Here is a 14686-nt window from a genome sequence, read left to right on the forward strand (position 1 = left end):
CTCTTCCTGGTTCGACCTTTTTGTACTATATCCTCACAGGTTAGGATTTCTCTGGGATCTCTTTTAATAAAAGCACTAATCCCATCTGGAGAGGTCCACTCTCATGACCTAATCACCCCCAGAAGGCCCCACTTTCTAGTACTGTCACATTAAGTATTAGGATTTCAGCATAAGAACTGTGTGTGTGTGTTGGGGGGTGAGGTACACAAACATTCAGACCATCGGACTAAGGTTTCAAATTTAGTAGCATCAAGTTTTCCAACAGGATTCTCCTTCGGTAGTATTTTCTATAGTTTTCTCTGTAATTTTAGCTGTATATTTATGTAGAATTTTCCACTCACACTATTATTAATTTTTGTCTTTGTGGACTATTTTGTTACTTTTTTTTCAAAACCAAACTTTTGGCTTTACTGTTTCTTCCTAACTGATATTTGTTGTGTATACCATAAGTTTTCATTTTTATCTTTATTTCTCTTCCCTTCTACATTTTTGGGTTTCTTCTTTTTTTAAAAAAAACATTCTTTATTTAAAAAAATTTTTTTTTACATTTATTTATTTTTGAGAGACAGAGACAGAGCACAAGTGGGAGATGGGCAGAGAAACAAGGAGACACAGAATCCAAAGCAGGCTCCAGGCTCCGAGCTGTCAACACAGAGCCTGACGTGGGTCTTGAACTGACCAACTGTGAGATCATGACCTAAGCCAAAGTCAGCCGCTTAACTGAATGAGCCACCCAGGCGCCCCAATTTTCTTTATTTTTTATTTTATTTTTTTAAATTTTATTTATTTGTTTTGAGAGAGAGAGAGAGCATGAGCAGGGGAGGAGCAGAGAGAGGGAGAGAGAGAATCCCAAGCAGGCTCCATGTTGTCGGCGCAGAGCCTGACACAGAGCCCATGAACCATGAAATCATGACCTAAGCTCCAATCAAGAGTTGGATGCTTAACCAGCTGAGCCACCAGGAACCCCTTTTGAGTTTATTCTTAAGTCTTACTACTTAAAATGGACTGCTAGCATTAATTTCCAGTTTTTAAGTTTCCATTTCCCTCTTAGTATTGCTTTCACTGCATTCCTCAAGTTTTGCTATGAATTATTTTTGTTATCACTCAGTATGCAAAAATTTTTAAGCCTGGTATTTCTTTGAGTGAAAAGTATGTTTTTATAGTCTCAAACTTATGGATATTTTTTATCTTTTAATTATTAACATCTATTTTTATTGAATCGCAATGAGACCTTTATAATTCCAATGCTTTAAAATTTGTTTAGATTTGCCATGCCCTGGAACATGGCAGTCAACTTAAGTAAATGTGCTGTGTGTGCTTAGAAAGGTGAATTCTTTATTTTGTTGCATAGTTTTACGTATGTCTGGTAAATCAAGGTTGTTAATTATGTTTTTCAAACCTCCTATGTCCTTATTATTTTTGTCTTCTTAATCTAATAGTAGTTTAGAGAGGTTCAGTTGGAATCTCCTGCGATAGATTTGTTAACTATTCCTTGAATTTCTACCATTTTTGCATTTGACGTTTGATGTCATTTTAAGAGTTGTTTCATAATTTTGATGCATTAAAAAAGTTATAATACTTCAGGGTATCTCATTATCCTCACTCTTAAAGTCTGTGAGTAGAGACAAGGTATCTTTCTAACCACTTTAACACCCCTGAATTATTTCCAAACATGATTACTATGAAGACTAACCAAGATGAGTACTAATGAGTAGAGTGTTTATAAATTTTAATGCAGCAGAAGACCAGAATGAACTCTAATGTAATATAACAGGTGGTACATTAGTTTTCTACTGCTGCTGTAACAAATTACCTCCCAAATTACTTTTCTGATAGTTCTGGAAGTGAGAAGTCTGAAATGGGTCTCACTGGGCTAACATCAAGGTTTCAGCAAGGCTGCATTCCTTTCTGGAGGCTCTCAGGAAGAATTCATTTTCTTTCCCTTTGCTGTTTCTATTTTTTTTATAAGTTATTTTTAGTTTTTATTTTTGAGGGAGAGAGAGAGCAGGGGAAGGGCAGAGAGAGAGGGGGACAGAGGATCTCTGTGAGGACAGCAGAGGGCCCTATGTGGGGCTTGAACTCCCGAACCCTGAGATCATGACCTGAGCCAAAGTTGGATGCTTAACTGACTGAGCCACCCAGGCGCCCCGCCCTTTGCCGTTTCTAAAGGCTGCTGCATTCTTTGACTCATGCCCCCATCCCTCTCATTTCCAAGCCAGCAACATCAGTCCAAGTGTTTCTCACATTGCCACATCTCTCATTCTCCTTCTGCTTACCTCTTCTCCTGACTCTTGTAATTAGATTGGGTCCATCTGCATAATGCAGTCTAATTGCCCCCATGTCAAGGTCAGCTGATAACCTTCATTCCTCCTGCAACCTTAATTCTCCTTTGCCATGTAATCAATGTAACATACTCACAGGTTCTGGAGTTAGTTCAAGGCTATCTTCGGGAGACCATTACTCTGCCTATCACAGCTGGTAAATGGAAGGTGCAGCGGAGGTGGACATCATGCTTAGACTGAACTAGAGAGATTTATAATAAGTTAAGGTTAGAGAAGGTACATAAAATAGAGCAATCTGCCTTAGTATGACATTGCTTTAAAATCTCCTTCATATTATGTTTTCTCCTAATATAAATGTGAACATAGATAATTATTAATCAGTATTTATGTTACTAAAATATATTTATTTTGGAAAAAAATTCAATATTTGGTTTACTTTCAGATAATACCCTAAGCAATGTCCTTACCCACCTGGAGGGACTTTACAAAAGTGTAATGTGGTACTGAGGATATAATACCTAATTTCTTTCTTTTAATTATCTCTATACCCAACATGGAGCTCAAACTCACAACTCTGAGATCAAGAGTCACAGACTCTTCCAACTGAGCCAGTCAAGCACTCATACACCATCCAATCTCTAAAGACCATGCTGGTCCTTCACATTCAAACTTCCTTACCAGTAAATGGCCAAAGGACCTATCAGTAGCTTAATTTCAGAGTAAACTGTCTAGATTTTAACCCAATTTTATTTATTTATATGCTTATTTTTTGGACAACCATTTATACTTTGAGTCTTCAAAGGGGCAAAAACTATGATACTCAGACTGCTGAGTAAAGATGGGATGCCATATTTTAAGGCACAGAAAGCATTTTTGGAACTAAGACATTTGGGGCTTTTTATGATGTTTTACTTTAGCAAGAATTTTTCAATAGTTAATTTCGTTAAACAAATGTGGCTAAACATCGACTCTGTACTAGAACTCATGCTAGCCATTTGGAATAAGTCGTTAATTAATTTAATACTTATTTATTGAGTTTCTACTCTGTACAAGGAACTTTTTTAGGTCCAGTTCCTCAGTGACCTTACATTTTAGTGAGAGATGGACAATAAACAAGTAAAATAGATATTTAATGAGTACCGTGAATAAAAAAAAAAAAGGAAAAAAAAGGGGGGGGGGAGTGGGCACAGCAGAGACTTAAGTGGTCAAGGAAAGCCCCTTAAGGTAACATGTGAGCAGAGACCCAAGTTGAGAAGTGAGCCACAGGAATAAGGTTGAGCAAATTGTCTAGGCACAAGAACTTGGAGCATGCCCAGAGAAAGCACGGGTGCATATGGCTGAAGGGAAGCAAGCTTCCCTTGGAAGAAGAAAAGCAGATAGGGGTACCTGGGTGGCTCAGTCGTTTAAGCATCTGACTTTGGCTCAGGTCATGACCTCATGGCTCATGAGTTCAATCCCCATGTCTGGCTCTGTGCTGACAGCTCAGAGCCTGCAGCCTGCTTCAGATTCTGTGTCTCCCTCTCTGGACCCGCCCTTCCTATGCTCATCCTTTTTTTCTCTCTCTCTTTTTTTCAAAAATAAACATCAAAGGAGAGAAGCAGATGAGGTGAGCAAAGCAGTGGTAGGAAGGAGAGCAGGTTCTACAGGGGCTTGCACAGGGTGAAGATCTAGTGAAAGGGAAAATGACAAGGATCAGAAAAGGAGGATGACATTTTTCACAAAATTAGATTATTGCTCTAACAAAATATTGCGGTTTTCCATCTACATTAGGGCTTACTTCTAGTTTATCTGATGCCATGGCTAAATTCCACAACCATTATATGAGATTTTCTTTCTGCCTGATTACTTTTTAAACAATTAATATATATTTTACTAGCCTGGGATGCCAGTATATTACAATACATATTAGACTTCAGAATGGGATTGAAAAACAATAACCTGAAAGCACATTTTATCAGCCAATATTTTGGGACTAAAGCATCTATGTTTGGTAAACAAATCATTTAGTTAAAAACTAGAGAATAACTAAAGATCCTTTTTGCCACCACAAGATTCTGACCATGATGTCCACAATTAATTCTATATACCAGACACGAAGTATATAACCTTTAAAAAAAAAAAGAAACACTAGTATTTTTGAGAGAGAGCATAGGAGCAGCGGACGGGCGGGCAGAGAATCTGAAGCGGTTTCCGCCTTGACAGCAGAAAGCCCTATGCCAGCCCCAACTCATGAACCACCCCCTCCCCATCATGACCTAAGCCTACACCAAGAGTCAGAGGCTTAACCAACTGAGCCACCCAGGTACCCCTAAGTACATAATCTTTTACTCCTAGCAATACCCCAGCTATTATTATCCCCATTTTATGAAAAGAAAGTTGAAGTTCAAAATCAATGGTTCAACTTTTCCAAGGTCTCTCTCTGTTCTTAAGAAGAGTCAGTGGCCCCAACCTAGGGGTTTTAGGACCCTAAGTTCTCTTCTTCCACATTTGTTTACCTCTGTCTTTCATTTACAGAATCATCCTGTATTTGGTTTCCAGTAGGTGTTCCTGGAATAAATACAGGTGAAAGCCTTATGCTAAAGGTAGCATTACTGTTCCTGGTGTCCTCACCAACACACCTTGGAACTTCCTCCCTTCAGGAGGGAAAGGCATTGCCAGGTATGGTTTCAGGCTTGCACGAAGACTAGTAATTCCAAGTTGGATGTTCAACCCCATTTCACCCTTTCTTTGCACTGGAGGCCTCTAATTTTGACACCCTCATAGGGGAAAAATGGCCATCTTTAGACTAGCGATTATCTCAGTCCGCCTTCCTCATGCTCCTATAAGAGAGGGGCCTCAGCTCCATGCCTGCCTTCTTTCCCTCGATGGCGCCTAAGGAACGAGAGCTCCTGGGACTCAAGGTTTTTGCAGGCAAAAAAATCAAAGCTACGGGGTCGCGGGTGCTTAGGAACCCGCAGTGCCCGTAGCTCCTTCCAGGCGTTTTTCGGTTCATCCATCCCCAGGTGCTCTCCTGGCCTTTGGATGGCGAACACCTGCATAGGAGATGCCCAAACACCAACAGTGCGCAATCAAAACCTCACAGCGAAGAGGAAAAAGAAAGCCCCGCCGCTCGGACCTTGGAAGATGAGGGCGGGGTGACGTTTCGCGTGCGCGCTGTCGTCATGTCGACGCACGGGCACGCCGGCCCCGCCCACAACCTCGCAAGTCTGGTTTCCGGCGGGAGCCGGGACTGTGGGCGGAGGTGAGGCTGCGGCTTGGGTGGTGGAGCAGGAGCTGGAGCTGGAGCTGGCTGGGTGCTGCGCTGCCCTGTGGTACTCGCCGGAATGCCTCACTTGGAAAACACGGTGCTTTGTCGCGAGTCCCAAGTGTCCACCTTGCAGTCCCTGTTTGGAGAGGTATTGTGTGAAACTATTTTTTCTCTTCCAAATCCCGGAGGCAAACGTTTCCGTGGCCTTGCGACATGTTCTAATTGTTTTTTAGTTTCGTGTTTGGATTGTGGGGCAATACTCCATATTTTTGCATTGAGAACGGGTTGTTGTAGGTCTACCCCACTCCTACACCCAAAGTAACTTATTAGTACCTTTACAAGAAAACGGCACAGGCAGCACCACACACAGGACGTTGGCCCAGGACGTGTTCGTTTACACACGCCACGCTTTTGAGATGGTTATCCCAAAGTAGCTACTGGAAGTTGCTTAGTATCTTACCCCAGCTGAACAAGACTTTATACAACAGGTGTGTTTGCAGTATTTTTTTTTTTTTTTTCCGAATGTAAGTTGGCCCGTTTCATTGAGGTAAATGAAGCCTGGATATAGGTGGTGGTTTGCAAGACTCGTGAGGGTCAAGGCAGTCTTCAGGTTTAAGACTTTAGTAGCTTTTCCAGAATTGCAAAAGCCTTGAGATCTCTGTCTAGAATTTTTGACCAGCAGTTCAGGTGATGCTTGTGAGAGGAGGGTAAGTAAGTGCCATCTTTAGGAGGTAATGTTCACCAGTTCACAATTTCATCTATTTGTTTTCTGGTGGCTTTTGGTGAGCCTTTTGCTTCAGTTTCATTAATTAGGCATGGAGTTAAGTTAATCAGACTTGGGTCTTATCTGCGAGGGGAGGAAATGAGAGTTCAGGCTTAGACTCATTATCCCTCCCTCTCAGCCATCTTCTGGTTTGCCTTCTTAAGTACTTGTATCCAACTAAGAATGTTGGGTGACAGTCTGAGTCTGTGAAGTATGGAAAAGTTCTTCTAAAGGTGCACAGTAGTTAGGGAAGTAAGAGGTCAATGACTGCATCCTCAGTTAGTATTCTGGTTATCATGCTTTCAGTTAGAGTTATCCATATCGTCACTGAAATACTTTCTTGGTTATGCTTTATGCATTCCTTCCTTGGAAGTGGTAAGCCCAGATCACCACAACTAGAAGCAGTCCTCTACAAAGAGAATATTGGCCAACAGAAATGACTGGTATGGGTTTGGTGTTGGTCACAGAAAGGGTTTTGACCTTTGCGCTTACTACAAATCACATTTAACAATATTAACATGGCTTTTTTTCAAGGTGCTGTGCATGTGCGAGATGCAAAAAACTGTAAAAAAACAAAACTAAAAAACCCTGGTTCATATTTCTAAGCAGATTTTTTTTATTTGCCCAGCAAATAAGTATTTACTGAGCCTCTTCTCTATATGAGGCACTGTGCAAGATCCTGGCCTATTACAGTTGGTTAAGAAGATTTAAGCATGACCATGAAAGGTTAAGTAACAGTGCAAGAGTTCAGTATAATTCTAGGTAACAATTGAAAGATGTTTAAAGGTGGAATATTACTAAGCCTCAAATAGTGGCTGCAGACCAATGTGGTAGGATTCTAGAAAAGGAGTGTTTTAGTGTAGTTTGGAAAAATTTTCCTGAAGGATGTCTTGACCTTCTCTTTATAGGTATTTGGATAGTAGAGATGCTCAGCAAGCATGCATTTAATTCTTGGGATAGCATTTTTGAGCCAGTTAATTCACAAGATTGTTAGGTATAAACTTAAAGCGTTTGTATACTAAAACATCCATCTTAATTCTATTTTGGGGCTGCTTTTACCATGGAGATATGCAGTTAGAAAGTTTTTTCTGGGAAGGATGCCTGGGTAGCTCAGTTAAGCTTCTGACTTGAGTTCGGCTCAGGTCATGATCTCGCAGTTCGTGAGATCAAGCCCTGCGTCCGGCTCTGTGCTGACAGTGTGGAGCCTGCTTGGGGGGGATTCTCTCTCTCTCTGTCCCTTCCCTGCTTGTTCTCTCTCTCTTTCTCTCTCAAAATAAATACTAAAACTTTTTTAAAAAGTTTAAAAAAAACGAAAAAAAGGGGTGCCTGCGTAACTCAGTCCCTTAAGCTTCTGACTTCGGCTCAGGTCATGATCTCACGGTCTGTAAGTTCATGCCCCGCATTGGGCTCTGTGTTAACAGCTCAGAGCCTGGAGTCTGCTTCGGATACTGTGTCTCTCTCTCCCTCTCTGCTCTCCCCTGCTCACGTTCTGCCTCTTTCTCTCTCAAAAATAAATAAACATTAAAATAAAAAATAAAAAGAATAAAAACAAAAAAAAAGTTTTTTCCTGTGTAAATCTGAGTCCCTGATTTGTCTTGCAAAAGGAAATGTGTAACTTAGTGGCTAGTGTGTAATAAATGTGACTGTTAATGCAGTGATGATGATGATCATAGAGACTCTACTTTCTTGTGGAAATTGCATCATCTAATTTTTTTGTGATTATTTTTTAAAATGATTGTGTCCCACTGGACTATGAACTCTTCCAAAGCAGATTGTCTTTTAACAGGTATTTGTACTCTTCAATGCATTATTATAGTTTTCAGCATTTGATAGGTGTCTAATAAATGAATGAAACATATTTGTAGTATTAATGAGACCAGTAGAAGGACATTTGACAATCTTTACTTTTCACTAGGCACCTGACTCTTAACAAATTGCAGGAAGATCTTGGGAATATGTATTTTGAAATATATGCTATGTAGATTTCATCATTGTTTTATTTGATGAAATTTAGGCCAGGCTAAATGTAGTATGTATAATTTAAAAGTATCCTGTAAATTTTCCTAGGAACAGGAGATTCTTGAAATTCCTTCCAACTTTGTGATCATATATACTTAGCTTCGAAACTGTAAAATGTATAGTGAAGTTGCAGACTGTGGGAGTATATTCTTTAAAGAGTTAAGATAAAAATGGAGTATGGTAAAGTTATCATGGAAATATCTCTGAAATCTGCTGTAAATTTGAAAATATAAGAGTTCTAATATATGAACCTGCACAGTAATAAAAAGTATAAATACATATATACTGCATATATAGCATGTAGATATGTAGTATATACTAAATATGCCAAGTATAGTTTTTCAGAAATTTTAATTTTTTTTTTTTTTTTTTTTTTTTTTCCCTGAGAGAGAACATGAGCAGGGGAGGAACAGAGGGGGAGAGAGATTCCCAAGCAGGCTCCATGCCCAGCATGGAGCTTGATGCAGGGCTTGATCTCATGACCATGATATCATGAACACAACTGAAATCAAGAGTCAGACACTTAACCGACTGAGGCACCCCAGAAATTTTAATCTTAATAAAGTGCTTAATAGAGAATGTGCTTAGGATTGAACTCAAGTAAGTTCACAGTGTGAACATAGATCCAGTGTATGGTCATTGTTGAAATAATTTGGATCGAATATTTTACTTTACCATGAAAACCTTTCTCATGAGTAGATAATTGTTTATTTTCTGTTTTTTTAATGTATGGACTGATACTTGTCTTTTCTCTCTTAGAGACATCATTTCAGCTTTCCATCAATTTTTATTTATGGGCATACTGCCAGTGGAAAGACCTATGTAACACAAACTTTGTTGAAAACTTTAGAGGTAAGAATAACCCTGGGATCATGACCTGAGCCAAAATCAAGAGTTGGGTGCTCAACTGACTGAACCACCCGGGCATTTCAGACTAAATTTTGTTTGGGATATTTTGGACTCTAGTTTGCAAGGGAATAGGGTAAAAGAGGCCTTATAAGAAGTATAAAGTAGCCTTAGTTACATTGTTACCCTGAAAGAGAAAGAAAGGCTTCCTTCTTGGTTGAAATTTGTGGAATGTCACTAAAAATAGTTATAGGTCCCATTATTTGTGCCAGATGCCAAAAGTTATCTTCCTCAGAATGATCAGTACTGCTTTTGTGATTTCATTTTGAGAACAGACTATATTTGTAAGCAAGTCTTTGTTTCCTTGTTACTTCTCGAATTACCTCCATTTTGATCTTTAAATGAAGAGCTAGCTTAATCCTTATAGGGGGATTACTATGGTTTCAAATTCTTAAGAGTGGTTTCAAACTCTTAAAATTCTTTTTGATCCAGGTTTGTTCATCATTAGAATATTACCTTAAAATTAGTGTGAAATTCCTACTAAGAGTTTTAACACATACTTGGGGTTTTTTTGGTAAGAATTCTTTAGAGGGAAGTACAAGTTTGCTCTGAATCCTCGTAGGAAACAAATGGCAAACTCAAATAATTGAAGTGAGTTTAATGAAGATACTGTTGTACAAAGGCTGAAGAAATGTTAAGGGAATCAATAAGGGGTGGTAAAGCACGGAGAGCTTTAGCCTTCCCTGGACCTGAACGGACCATAGGAGGGTGCTGTTACCAGCTCACAGCAAGAGCTGTCGCTTTAGATGAGGGGCTGCCAGGCTGAAGCTGTGGCCTTTGGTAGAAGAATGTAACCATGGTGGCTGTGCGCCACTGAGAACTGTGGGCCACTGAGAGACAGGGTGTGAGGTAAGGGAATATTCATTTTTCTATTACCGCTTCCTTCAGGCCCCTGGTTCTTCTCGTTGGCTGAATCCAACTGGAGCCAGAAAATATGAGAGAGGGAATGATATCGTCTGTAGTGGCTAGCCTCCTGGGACACAGAGCAGGTTGGGGAATGGTGGCGGGCGGGGAGATGTAGATCAGAAGGACAAGTGGAGAACATCCAGCAGAGCCATTACTGGATATGTGTGTTTTCTGTTCTGTTTACATTTTGTTGTTGTTTTCAGCTCCCACATGTCTTTGTGAATTGTGTTGAATGCTTTACCTTGAGGCTGCTCTTAGAACAAATTTTAAACAAATTGAATCATCTTAGTTCTTCAGAGAATCGATGTCCTACCCACATAACCTGTGAAACATTTAATGATTTTGTTCGCTTATTTAAACAAGTAACCAAAGCTGAAAGTCTCAAGGATCAGACTGTATATATCGTAAGTAATTTAATTTCATTATATCATCTATTTGAAAACTGATTTGTTTATTGGGTCAATTTCTGTATATTTGTTTTGAGTCTCATTATGTATAGCACACTGTGCAAGGGGCTTTTGGGATACAGAAATGTTTTAGATGTATTTTTTATCCAAAGGGAACTTCAGTGTAATGGAGGAGTTGTGCCATATACTACATCTGATCATGTGTGAGTGTGGCAAGTGATAACCATGAGACGCAGAGTACTGATGAAGGCATATGTGGTCCAGCTTCATGAGGTGGTAGCATTTGAGATAGACCTGAAAGGATAATTAGAGGATTATAGGAAGAAACTGAAGGAGGGGAATTGCAGAGGTTAGGAATTATGTAAGGAAAGACATGCAAATGCAGTGGAAGCCAGGGAATGAAAGTAGTCTGGTTTTGGTGGGTAATAATGTATGAAGGGAGAAAAAAGCTAGGAAGGTAAGGGAGGCAGAAAATAGAGTGTCTTGAAAACTACTAAAGTGCTCTATTTCATGTACTAGTCAGTGAGGAGGTAGTGGAGATTTTAGAGCAGCAAATATGTTTAACATGCAAGTCATATTAAATAGATGGGAGGCGGTGAGCAATGACAGACTCAAGTCTAAAGGAATGATTTTTAGGCTTTTATAGCTGTTTAAATTAAAGGAAATTTGGGCCCAGACTAGACTTGGGGCAGAAGATGCAGAAAGGAATAAATGGAAGACACAGCAACGGCACATTCTTCCACTGTGTACAGAGTAGGTTTGTGGGGAAAGATGAATCAATTGATTTTTGGTTGGCTAAGTTTGAATCATAGTTGTTATATCAGTGTGAAAATGATTAGCAGACAACTGAAAATGTGTACTGTTTTAGTGGATTTTTATAATACTTTAATCCTTTTTAAAAAAATGATTACCTCTGGAATTGGAATTAAATTTTAATATAATGCCTTATCAAAACTGCCAAGTTGTAAACTCCCTGAAGGGACCAAATCTTACAGATTCTTGCATCTCGCATCTCCTGAAATGTATAAAATAGTTCCTTCCATGTTTTCATTTCGCTCATTTATTTATTCAGCAAATAATTACTGAGCATTTCCTATGTGCCAGGCACTGTTTTAGGTACTGGAGATAGAACACAGAACAAATTAGAGTCCCTTGCCTTCCTGCAGTTTATAGTATAGTCGAGGAAGATACATGAAAAGCAGGTTAATAGTAGTGTGTCAGATATAATAAGCTAATAGAGTAAAGGAGAATCAATTGGGTGAGGGAGAGTAGTTATTTTTCTAAATAGAGAAGACAGAGAAGATCTCACTGAGATGATGGTAACTGAGCTGAAACCTGAAGGAAGTGAGGAGTAAGCCATGAAGATACATGAAAAAAGAGTATTCCAGGCAAAGAGATGAACGTATGAGTACAAAGCCTGGAACATGCTTTGTGTATTCAGAGAATATCGAGGAGGCCATTGTGGTTAGGCTAGTTTAAGTAAGGGGGAGAGTGGTAATGTTGAGATCAAACGAAGAGTACAAGGATAGAAGCATGCAGACCAGTATTATGGGTTGAATTCTTTCCCCCAAAAATTCATATGGTGAAGTTCTCACCCCTGGTACCTCAGAATGCGACCTTTTGGAAATAGGGTCATTGCAGTTCTAATTAAGATGAAGTTAAGTAGTTTGGGCCCCTAATTTAGTATGACTGGTGTCTTTATAAAAAGAGGAAATTTGGAGATAAGACATGCACATAGGGAGGATGCCACATAAAGATAGGAGCTATGCTGCCGCAAGCCAAGGGACTACCAGAAACCAGGAGAGAGATCAGGAACAGTTCCTCCAGTAGTACCTTTGGAGGAAGCATGGTCATGCCAACACCTTGATCTTGGACTTCTAGCTTCTGGAACTATGAGATAATAAATTTCTGTTGTTTAAGTCACCCTGTTGGTGGTGCTTTCTTATGGCAACCATAGGAAACTAATACAGCTGGTTCTGAGGCATTTATGATAATCTAGGCCAAACATCATGTTGGGTTAGACCAGACTGGTAGCAGTAGATGTGGTGAGAAGTGGTCTGGATATATTTTGACAGAATTTTCTGATAGATTGAATACAGAGGAGGAGAGAAAGAACAAAGTTAAGGATGACTCAGAAGTTTTTGTGCACTTGAAAGGATGGAGTTGTCATTATCTTAGTGGGATCTTGTTGGCAGGGAAGGAGTGATCAGGAGTTTGGTTTTGGGCATGTTAAATCAAGTACAGATGTTCAGTTGGCACTTGGACACTGGAGTCTTGGGTCAAGAGAGGTCCATTTTGGAACTACAATTTTGGAGTTATGAGAATAGAGGTAGTAGTCCTTTTATTTTTTTTTAATAAAAAAATTTTTTTTAAATTTTTTGAGAGAAAGAGCAGGGGAGGGTCAGAGAGAGAGAGAGAGAGAGAGAGAGAGAAAATCCCAAGCAGGCTCTGCAGTTTCAGCACACAGCCCAATGTGGGGCTGAAACCCATGAACCACGAGAACATGACCTGAGCCAAATTAAGAGTTGGATGCTTAACTGACTGAGATCACTGAGACGCCCTTAGAGGTAGTAGTGTTCAGAGCTGAGGGGCTATTAGCTCACCAAGAGGGTGAGTGAGTAGAAAAGAGGCGAGTCAAGTGCCTGAGTCTTGGGGCAACCCATTGGTTATGTGATGGGGAGATAAGGAAAAACAAATGAGGACAGAGAAGAAATCAGTGATGTATAAAGAAAACTTGAGGAAGTTGCAGTGTTCTGGAAGTCTTGCTAGCCTCTCTCTTTCCTGGTCCTTTGACTAGGGAAACCAGGATTTTGGTGGGGCTTTTTTGGCATATTTTCATTAGCCTTTCTGTGTTGCTGGCTTCTTCAGCTCTCCATATGGGCTATGTGTGGCAAAAAGACAGCTCAGGCAATATACTCTCTAAGGTGAGTTGTCATTCCTCCGTCCTAGCTGGCCTGCCTTCTCTCTGCCTTTCATAACCCTGTTCGTTTTATGTACAGTATTCAAGATTCTTAGTTTTACTTAGGAGAAATAGGAAAAAGTATATACTTCATCTCCTCAGAGGCGGAAATATAATTTCTTTTAAAATGCAAGTGAATAAGTGAAGGATACAGCTACTACTAGTATAGTTTCACACCATTAAGTTGATTGATGCTAAAGCAACTCTAGTTTAACCCACCATTACTTGCACCATCAGTGCAAATATCTACATGGTGAAAAAGGCAAATAATATTTTAGTACTATTATGAAAATAGTTTTGACGTTGCCAACCTTTTGAAAGTGTATCAGGGACCACCCTTCCCACCCCCAGGGGGCCACAGGTCATACATACCTCAGAAACCAATGTTCTAAGAAATAAGTTGGTCTTTCAGTAAGATAATGTAGGAGACAAGATCATTGGTGGAGAGGAATTTAAGGAATTAAGAGTCCATATCAGAAGGGGGTCATTAATGTGGGTTTTGAAATATCCAAAAAGTATAGGAGTTATATTAGAGAAGTGTTAGTAAGAAACTGTAATATTTAAAGAATGAAAGGGAATGACCTCAGTATATGTGGATGACAACAAAGAGAGTTGCAAAGCTGAATGTCTTTAGGTAGGAGGTTAGGTAGGAGGAAAAAATCAATACTGCAGAAACAGGGGCAGCTGGCTGGCTTAGTTGGAAGATCATTCAGACTGTTAATCTCAGGATTGTGAGTTCAAGCCCCATGTTGGGTGTAGGGATTACTTAAATAAAACAACAACAAAAAAAAAATTCTAGGAACAGCCTTGATGAATAAGTAGGGCCCCACTCATTTTTTCAGATGCAGTGGATAAAAGTAGGTATTCAGTAAGTACTTGTTAATTGACTAAACATGAAGTGTGAAAAAGTTTACAGGTGTTTAGTGTGGAACTTTTTTTTTTAATGTTTATTTATTTTTGAGAGAGACAGAGACAGAATGTGAGTGGGTTAGGGGCAGAGAGAGAGGGAGACACAGAATCCGAAGCAGGCTCCAGGCTCTGAGCGGTCAACACAGAGCCCGACACGGGGCTTGAACTCACAAGCTGTGAGACCATGACTTGAGCCAAAGTTGGACACTCAATCCACTGAGCCACCCAGGCGTCCCTAGTGTGGAAAATTTTTAGGAGTACATCTGTAGACTGTTCAGCCTTCTAATA

General features: G+C 39.7%; 1 protein-coding gene across 4 annotated transcripts in view; it reads left to right on the forward strand.

The window, feature by feature from the left end:
- Positions 1-5482: 5482 nt before the first annotated feature.
- Positions 5483-14686, forward strand: part of ORC5 (origin recognition complex subunit 5) — a 170856-nt gene continuing 161652 nt past the window's right edge. For all 4 annotated transcript variants that reach the window (XR_006716239.1, XM_045494537.1, XM_045494538.1 and 1 more), the window contains exons 1-3: positions 5483-5677; positions 9071-9163; positions 10327-10527. Coding sequence is in view for 3 of the 4 variants with exons in the window: in XM_045494537.1 (XP_045350493.1) it covers positions 5606-5677; positions 9071-9163; positions 10327-10527 (366 nt within the window). In the remaining variant the exon portion in view is untranslated. The remainder of the gene's footprint in view (positions 5678-9070; positions 9164-10326; positions 10528-14686) is intronic.

Source organism: Leopardus geoffroyi, chromosome A2 (assembly GCF_018350155.1).
Source record: "Leopardus geoffroyi isolate Oge1 chromosome A2, O.geoffroyi_Oge1_pat1.0, whole genome shotgun sequence".
In the NCBI taxonomy this organism is placed as follows: Eukaryota; Metazoa; Chordata; class Mammalia; order Carnivora; family Felidae; genus Leopardus; species Leopardus geoffroyi.